The 9562-nt window shown below is 36.7% G+C and overlaps 1 protein-coding gene and 1 pseudogene across 1 annotated transcript in view; both read right to left on the bottom strand.

Annotated features, from left to right (window-relative positions):
- LOC107595932 (peroxisomal membrane protein 2-like) overlaps positions 1 to 787 on the bottom strand; it is a 10344-nt gene extending 9557 nt beyond the window's left edge. The window contains exon 1 of the mRNA XM_016286528.1: positions 644 to 787. Within this exon, the coding sequence (XP_016142014.1) occupies positions 644 to 674 (31 nt within the window). The 5' untranslated portion in view covers positions 675 to 787. The remainder of the gene's footprint in view (positions 1 to 643) is intronic.
- Positions 788 to 1022: 235 nt separating this feature from the next.
- Positions 1023 to 8239, bottom strand: LOC107595936 (ubiquitin carboxyl-terminal hydrolase 30-like; annotated as a pseudogene).
- Between the last annotated feature and the right edge of the window lie 1323 nt (positions 8240 to 9562).

The raw sequence follows: 9562 nt of genomic DNA on the forward strand, positions 1-9562 counted from the left end.
TATACCACAATATTAACTTCTTATTATTGAATTGTTGCATTTGCAACTGGTCAGTGTTCAAAAAATACTGGGAAATCTCTTCATGTACACTCTTAAAAATAAAGGTGCTTCAAAAGGTTCATCACAGCGATGCCATAGAAGAACCATTTTTGGTTCCACAAAGAACCATTCAGTCAAAGGTTCTTTAAAGAACCATCTCTTTCTTAACTTTTTGTAATCTGAAGAACCTTATTTCGCCACAAAGAACCTTTTGTGAAACAGAAAGGTTCTTCAGATGTTAAAGGTTCTTTATGGAACCATTTAGACAAAAAGGTTCTTCTATGGCATCGTGAAGCACCTTTATTTTTAAGAGTGTAGCCCTACAAGAGTGATTACTGATAAACTGTCTGAAAAAAGAAAGTAATGTTTTAGAGAAGAAAAAAAATCACCCACTGACTTTCAAAGCTGCTACATAGTAACGACTTTCTACTTCGAGGACCTTGATAGAAATGTAGTGGAGTGAAAAGTACATTTGTCTTTCAAATGTAGTGAAGTTAAAGTCATAAGTTCTCAGAAAAAATAATACTCAAGTAAAGTACAGATACTCAAAAAGTGTACTTAAGTACAATACTCAAGTAAATGTACTTAGTTACTGTCCGCCTCTGATCTCGGACAAGTACGCTTTGCGTTGGCATCTTCAGTTTAGTTCGGCAGTCTGTGCACTTGGGTCATGAGAGCTCAGTGGGGGTTTTTTTTAAACAAAGTTCAAATCTTTGCTGAAGATAGTCAAACGCAGCGAGATAGCTCTACATGACAACGCCCTAAAATCCACATGCTGTCTCTTAAAGAGAAGGGACAGAACATTCTGCAATTTACTCACCCTCATGTTGTTCCTAACCAGCATGACTTAAAAAATCCTAAGGGTTTTAGTTACGAGATTTAAAACATGTGAAGCTGTAGAGAAAGCAGATAGGAAACATTACTGTTGCACAATTTATTTTATTTAATGTTCATGTGAAAAAATATTCGCAATCGTACACACTAATATCATAAAAATATACAATTGTGCAAATAGCATCATGTACAATCAACATATAACAAGGAATTTACAGAATAACACTGGTAATGAAAGTACACTGAAATATTTATGTCAGCAGAAAATCTATTTAGTAAATACTCAGGATCTGGAGTATGGATTCCATTCCCATATTCTTGCTAGGTTTCCCTTCTAAGTATTCACAAAGATAAATTGACTGGGATATGTCAATCATACAACAAAACAAATCACAAATTAAGCAGGATTCATAGGAAACCTGATCTACATGTAGACACCTGATGAGGATACATCCCATGATTTTGCGTTCTCCTTTAATTAACGTCAAAGTGTGAAACAAAAATAACTTAGTGCTGTGGTTACGTGTTACAAAATACCTTTATATGCAAATTGCTTAAATATATTATTAACAATAGATAATTCATTGACAAAGACACATTGTTAATGATAAAAAACTGCACGAGAAACCATTTAAAATTTGCTTCTAACAGATCATTAGCTTGAGCAAGGCAACAATTCTATTTATCGTGAAATGTAGAGTTTTCCGAGCAAAAAACAAGTTCAAATCTCTGTGTTAATCCCCATATCAGTGGCAACTGGTAGTAATCATTACTGTCATCATTCCTATGCTCAATTAACGACTTAGGAGTTTTCTAAAACAACAACTGCCATAGACACTGAGCAAGATTAAGGTGGAAACTATGATATACAGAACCCTCGTCTTCCCTCTCTCTTTCTCACAAAGAGAGATCAGAAACAACATGTGTGCTAAAATGCATACACAGGGATGCATGGTTGCCCTTGGCCTTAGTAGCATGGCCTGGAATGGAGAGAAGCAAGGGTTAACGCTCTAGCTAAGAATAAGTAACCCGGGTCAGCCGAGACGCTACTCTTCGACCCTCAGACCCTTTGCACTCGTTCGTAAAAGAGCAGATATGCGCTGGAGGAGAGTGCCTCCTGAAGGCTGGCTTTCCTCACCGAATCATCAGACACCCAGAGCCACTGGGAGCTAAAAGGAGATGTTCCATGGGGAGTGGCAGGGCAGCGGCGGTAAGTGACAAAATGTCCACAGCGCATGTCGCCGTGGTGAACCAGGATAGCCGTCAAGAGGAAGAGGTACACTGAGGTGCTAGAGTGAAACGATAAAAGGTAAGTTACTGAAATGATTAAGAAATGGGTCACATTCCCTCATTTCCCTGCAAAATTTTCAGCTTAGAAGCAGCTTCAGACTAAATCAAAGCACATATTCTGGCTCTCTTTATAACAGCATGCATCTATCACATGTACATGTCTCTACCTGTAGTCATACGTGAGGTTGAGTTGTGAGCTCAGTCCTGGTGAGTGTAGAAAGACGGAGGGAAAGGCTCCATTGAACAGTGGCTTATTGTTGTTACAGTGTTTTGAATCTGCAAATTAAACTGAAATTTATCTTAAGACACAAAAATATTTTGTATACATCTAATAATAAGAAGAATAAGAATAAGAATAGCATTGATTATTAATCATCATTTATTATTATTATTATTATACAAAATAGCAAAAGGATTTCAAGGATATTTGTGACCCTGGACCACAAAACCAGTCATAAGTGTCAAGTTTTTGAAATTGAAATTTATACATCATCTGAAAGCTTCCATTGATGTATGGTTTGTTATGATAGGAAAATATTCGGCTGAGATACAACTATTTGAAAATATGGAATCTGAGGTTGCAAAAAAATCTAAATACTGAAAAAAATCGCCTTTAAAGTTGTCCAAATGAAGTTCTTAGCAATGCACATTAATCCGTGTATCATTCGATCATTCGTTTTTTGATTTAATATTGAAAGTAGAAAAATGAGAAAACGGCTCCTTTTTCGTTATTTTCCAAAAAATGAGAAATAAGAATTCAGCTTAAATTTTCGTTTTTCGTTCATGGGTAGAAAAATTAATAAACAGTTTGAATATTTGATTTCTACATGTGGGCGGGAATTAAACGCCCCTTTCTGCTGATTGGTCAGCTGAAGATCAAACCGTGCCATCATCAGTTCTTCTGCAGCAGAATAATAGTCCTCCACTGCTGCAGTTGTATGGATTCTTAACGCATTTATTGCAACTACATTTAATCTTTTTTTCATCAAACAAACAGTCAAATGAATAGCTCGACAACTCGTTCCGGGGCATTGTCTAGACAGGGTTTTCTTCTGTGTAGATATAAATTCTATTCTTTGCATCAGCTGAGCATCTTTCTGGCGCATGCCACAAACATGAACCACAGGGAATACTCGTCTTATAAAAGGCTTAATTTAGATTATTTTACATTAAATGTATCATATAAGTCACTTTGGAATAAATCACAGTAGGCCTATGTATCATGATAAAAAAAGCGACTTTACAGTCTGGAAATACTTTAGGCTATAGCAATATTAATGCTATATTATTTCTTGGACCCCCGATCACTTTAAGAACTGCTGGTCTACACAGAAGAAAGCCCTGTCTAGACTCTGCCCCTGTACGAGTTGTGTCGAGCTATTCATTAGTCTGTTTGATGAGAAAAATATGAAATTGATAAAATGGGTTATTAATCCGTACAACTGCAGCAGCGGAGGACTATTATTCTGCTGCGTGATACTGCAGAAGAACTGATGACAGCACAGTTTGATCTTCGGCTAACCAATCAGCAGAAAGGGGCGTTTAATTCCCGCCCACATGTAGAAATCAAATATTCAAACTGTTTATTAATTTTTTCACCCATGAACGAAAAATGAAAATTTAAGCTGAATTCTCGTTTTTCGTTTTATGAAAAAAAAAAAAAAATGAAAAAGGAGCCATTTTCTCATTTTTCTACTTTCAATATTAAATCAAAAAACGAATGATCGAATGATACACGGATTCACATTACTAATCAAAAATTAAGTTTTGATATATTTACGGTAGGAAATTTTTGTTTGGTTTCACAGATGAATTTATATGGATTTACTCCATATTCACAGATATAAATGACAGCATCACATAACCACTGGAAAAAGAGTTCACATCTCTTACCAACACCATTAGCAATGGTTTTGTCTTTTGGGTCTACAGCAGCTTTGGCAGATATGGGCTTATTTATTCTGCTGGTGCTCTGGAGGTTCTGACCAGCAGTACAATGTCTGTATCGATCCAGAGACAAATATTCTGTAAACTGAACATGCTCTTGTCTCTTAATGGGAGTGCCCTCTTTAGACCATGTCAGTCTCTGCAAATGGATGCAGAGGCACAGAGGCAACTAAAGGTGAAAAGAAACAAACACAAACCAACAGGAGGTTAGTTAAGAGTGCTGTTATGGAGATTACAGGGCAACGGTCAATGGTTTGAAAAGTGTTCTGGTCTGAATGAAGGAATAACAAATATGTCTACCTTTCCAAGTTTCAGCTGCTTGACAAATGTCGTCCTCTGACTCTCAAGGACTACTCCATTTACAAGCTCTCCAGTCTGTTGCTACAAAGAGACAGAGAGAATAGAATCAGCTCAGTAATGCTCTGAAAGTCCAACAAATAAATGAGGTACAATGTACTAAAGCAAAAGATATATCATACCTTTGTACAGTTTTCACACTCCACCTCTTTGATGGTTTCAGAGGAGATGAAATGCTGTAGACACTGGTCCAAAGTAACAGGTCGGCCCTGAAAGAATGATACCCATGAATCAAACTATACTCACATTTTTGTCTGTGAGACACTTGCCAGGAAATACAACTTCAACTGTGATATTTTAATTTAGGTAATATAGAATGCTATTCTAAGCATGTAATTGTGTATTACAGAGCAAGATTGCTTACCCACTGTACTGACGGGATAGAAAGAGACAAGCTGTCGAAAGAATCATAGTGCACAGGACTCTGAAATCAAAAAAGAGAGGGTTAACAATTCCATTGTTTCAATAAGTTGTTGTAGACTGAGATCATAAATATTAGTTAAATCTAAAAAGTTAATTAAAAATGTAATACAAAGTCTACACCAAACAAATATCACCTGCTGCTCACAGCGTTTACAAGCCATATAACTTGTTAACCGCCCATGAAAAGGGTGCCGAGTCCTCCATAAACTTTGAATAGGATGTAGTGGGCCTGATTATGAAAAAGATAAATTACTAAATGCTTTTAAAAAAAAAAAATGTTTGAAGAAGAAAGTCTTCATTTACCTCCAATTCTGCAGCTTATGTTTTTTTCTTTGGACTCAACAGATTTCTATAAGCATTAACAGTAGTGTCGTGAGAATGTCTATGGAGCCTGTCTAATTATAAACTCATTAGTTTACAAACTATATTTGGGGTCCTAATACTGCATTAATGGGGACTACTCATCTTTACCTCCAGTGTTTGCATGTCGAACAGGTGAGCGACTCTAGGTTGGCGTTCTCGTTCCTCCTCTAACGATGATGTGAGAACATGAAAGAGCTCATGAGCATCCTGAGGAGAAAAGGCAAATATAATGCAAAATTATTTCAATGACATTTTAAAAACCTAACATTTGAGCTAGGGATGTAAAACATAAGTCATTCCTCCATTTTTAGGTGAACTATCCCTTTTAAAAAATATATAACATTCTGGAAAAACTGTAAAATATGCAACTGCATTGTTGTTGAAAACATCTTACCTGTTCCTCGAAGGAGCTGATGTGCCATCTGTAAAGTCTGAGAGCTTCTAAAAGGCCTCCCGCATCTAAAACGTCATCTTCTCCAAGAACGTGACCCGACAGGGCTGTACAAAGCAGGGAAGATGGAGAGATCACCCTGTTAGTGTGCATTAACATTTTGTGCATTTATGCTATCCGTTAGTGAATGGGAAATAACCTTTAAGTAACTGCATCAGAGATCTGGACAGATGAGTCTCTCTCTCAGTTCTCTCCGGATGGATGCTGTTTTCACTTGTAAAGTCCTCAAGCCATCTGATGAAGGAAGGACATGCTGCCAGGCCCTGGAGTAGTGAGTTCATAAAGCATGTGTTCCCCAGATTAAGCAGACCAGGAACCATTCCTGCGAGAGAAATTACACATTTAATAGTAATGATAACAATAATAATAATAATAATATGATGTATTATTACTATTAAGTAGACCAAGAAGCATATCTGTGAGAGAAATAATACATTTAAGCGATGAATTGTCAAAACACACCTGCAATCTCTATAGCTGTCACTATATTTATAATATAACAGCCTTGAGCCTTATTGCTATCATAAAATGATTACTCTTTATATTTTATACTTGTGAACATTACAGTTTTTCCTCGATTGCTTAAACACATTTCTTGAAACTATGCCTCGTATTCTCAAAACAGTAAACACAAATCCATAACGTCTCACCCAATTCCCCAAACATCCTATTTTCAGGTCAAAATGAAGCTCTACACTCAAAACCATTAACTCTTGCTGAAAAACCAAACTTTTCCCTCAGACATCACACACAAGCTTTCAAAAGCACACACATTACAACATAGTATTACACACTGGTGCAATAAATTCAAAACAATATATCCAAAACTGGTAAGTTATGTTGCTTGTGGTTCTCCCCCTCAAAAACCTTTTCACATTAACACAAAAGACACAACCAATGTATACATTGGCACATTTTTATTCATTCATGTACTACACAGCACAACTGTAAAAAAAATAATAATAATAATTATCCGCCTCAGCATCCCGTCTTTGTTCTGGGTCAGGCCAGAGAATCTCGTCCACATCACAGGCTATATTGGCCCTAGCCAAGCAGCGAGGGTAAAATCCTCTAGCATGCCTGATCCACCCCTGGCATGCATCTACTGATATGTCTAGGCAGGCTTCTTCCATGGCCTGGAGGAGGTGAGCACGGATATAAGGTTCTCGGTCATACACTTTCAACCACCATGCTGAAAGAAACTCCTCTATCAGGTTTAGAAAGAGAGAGTATGCACGCAGAAAGATGTTAGAAAACCTCGGGTTATTGGTAAACCAGTCACGAACCAGAGCAGCTAGTTAATGCAGCTGCACGAATATTTCAAATACAACGATTGAAAGAGTGACAGCAAACACATCTTTCTCTCTTCTGACCAGATGTGATCAATCTCCCCATATTTTTATTTCATTTTTGGAAAGGCATGGAAATGTCGTTGCAAGGGGCAGAGGCAGCTAATGCTTTTAATTATTTATTAAGATTACAAAGGCAAATAATAAATAATTTAGAATAAACACTGCTTTTAGATTCTATAAAAAAACAACAACTGTCCATTTTAATTTAATGGTGATTTTAAACTTACTCTAAGATTTTAAATCACCCAGAACACAGACAACTCACCTTTTTTCTTTTTCTTCCTGTCTGAAATTGGCCCCCATAGTACATAGACTCCAGCAGCCATGGCAGCAGCTATTCCACCAATTACACCCCAGTTTTTCATCATCTTGTTCCTGAAACAAAAAAGAATAATAAAAAAAAGAAGTGCTTTATAGTGTTGGTTGTAGCCAGCACAGACAACTGTAAAGAGCACATGAACAGATCATCACATGTAGACTGATCACAAACAAACATGCCAGAGGGACACCTGTGACAGACAGCAGACTAACTGTTACCTCTGACCTTGACAGCTGTGTTTGCATTAAGCTTGGCTCTCCAGCAAAAGACATCATTACACAACATACTTTTTTAGGGAAAAGCAGAACATACAAAACCAAATCTCATGCTCAGATTCATGCTGAATGCTGAATTGAAGCTTTCTGAATCATTAAATACCTATGAATGGTATTTTAAAGACAGATGGAGTAGTTTTAATAAGCTACTGCTGGCTATCAAGCATAGTCAAGCTATAAAAAAAACGTCCGAATACATTTATTACAACACTTTTGTTTACTGGATCTATAACAAATAAAAGTAAAAAAGGACAGATCCACTTGTTCATTCATTTGTGATGATCAGTGAACTACAAACACAGCAAAGCGAATGTCTGCTGGCCTCCGATGCAACAGCTGCCACAATCTTTACTGCCTTTCCTACGTCTATCTGAGCTACACCGATACAATATTCAGCCGTCATGTCACATGTTTTTATACAAACTACAACCTTGCAGCGGTTCCAGTGCTTAAGAACTCTCGGACAAGCTTGTCTGTATAGCTCCCTGTTTGCACCAAGGCATATTTCACTGCGCCCGCATGTGCGGAACTCAACATTGCGCATTGTTGCGCGACGGACCATCCGCGGAGCAGGACGAGTCTCGATGCCGTAAACGGAAACGATGAAAGGCTGAGAAAGCTGAATTTATAAGCCAACATGAGGGTTTGTTTGTAAAATAAAAGTACAGAAATGAATGAATGAGAGCGTTTAGTGTTCAACATTCACCTTAACGGTTTAGGACAATTCAATTCTTAGGTACACAAATTAGCTGCATAATAACAGAAACACCATATTATGGTTTTAATAAGTGAAACCAGGTCATAGACCCGACAGAAAATACACTTTGGATTAAAAAGCCATGAAGACTTTAAATATGTGTGAGCTTTTAAAGGATTTATATGTGTATTTGGATTTGTTTTGTGTTCCTAATGAACTATACGAGTAGACTTAAAAGCTGACAACAACTTTGGCATTTCACTCAACACAAACTAAGTATCTTTAGTGGTTTGTTTGTTTATTTATTTTTGTCATCTTTCTCTATGGGTATTTTTTTTTTCGCCTGGCTTTCTAACTTATCCGTCCTTTATTTGCAAATCTGCACATTTCGATTGAAAAAAGGTAATGAAAGTTAATAGTTTGTATTCATTCTCTCTCTCTCACAATATGCTTGATTTCCCATCCAAATACCCACTTTTACACACACACACACACACACACACACACACGTATATCTATCTATCTATCTATCTATCTATCTATCTATCTATCTCTCTCTCTCTCTCTCTCTCTCTCTCTCTCTCTATATATATATATATAGAAGCCTAGAAGCCTTATTAAAAAGACTTAGGCCAGGTTTCACAGACAGGACTTAGACTAAGCCAGGATTAGCCCATAGTTCAATTAGGACATTTGTATAAACATGTCTTAGAAAAAAACATTAGGCCTACTGGTATGCATCTTGAGACAAAACAGGGCACTGACATATTTTAAGATCAATCAATCAGTTTGTTTCAGTTGAAACAGCTCAGACTTACATTTTAGTCTGGGACTAGGCTTAAGCCTGTCTGTGAAACCAGGGGTTATCCATCAACTCTTACCATCATAACTATGCTTTATTTAAATAACATCATCCTTTCAGTAAATATCTTTTTTGTGTTTTATTCAATTTGTCAGTAGATCTCCAATATTCAGCTCTATAACCTTTAATTTTGCTTTAGCCTTTTCAGCTTTATATTTTTAGCTAAATCCAAACATATTTATTTTAGTTTGAGATGCAGTTTATTCATATTCTCTCTCTCTCTATATATATATATATAGAAGCCTATACTTTATTAAAAAGACTTAGGCCAGGTTTCACAGACAGGACTTAGACTAAGCCAGGATTAGCCCATAGTTCAATTAGGACATTTGTATAAACATGTCTTAGAAAAA

Source organism: Sinocyclocheilus grahami, unplaced genomic scaffold (assembly GCF_001515645.1).
Source record: "Sinocyclocheilus grahami isolate Dianchi unplaced genomic scaffold, SAMN03320097.WGS_v1.1 scaffold211.1, whole genome shotgun sequence".
NCBI lineage: Eukaryota > Metazoa > Chordata > Actinopteri > Cypriniformes > Cyprinidae > Sinocyclocheilus > Sinocyclocheilus grahami.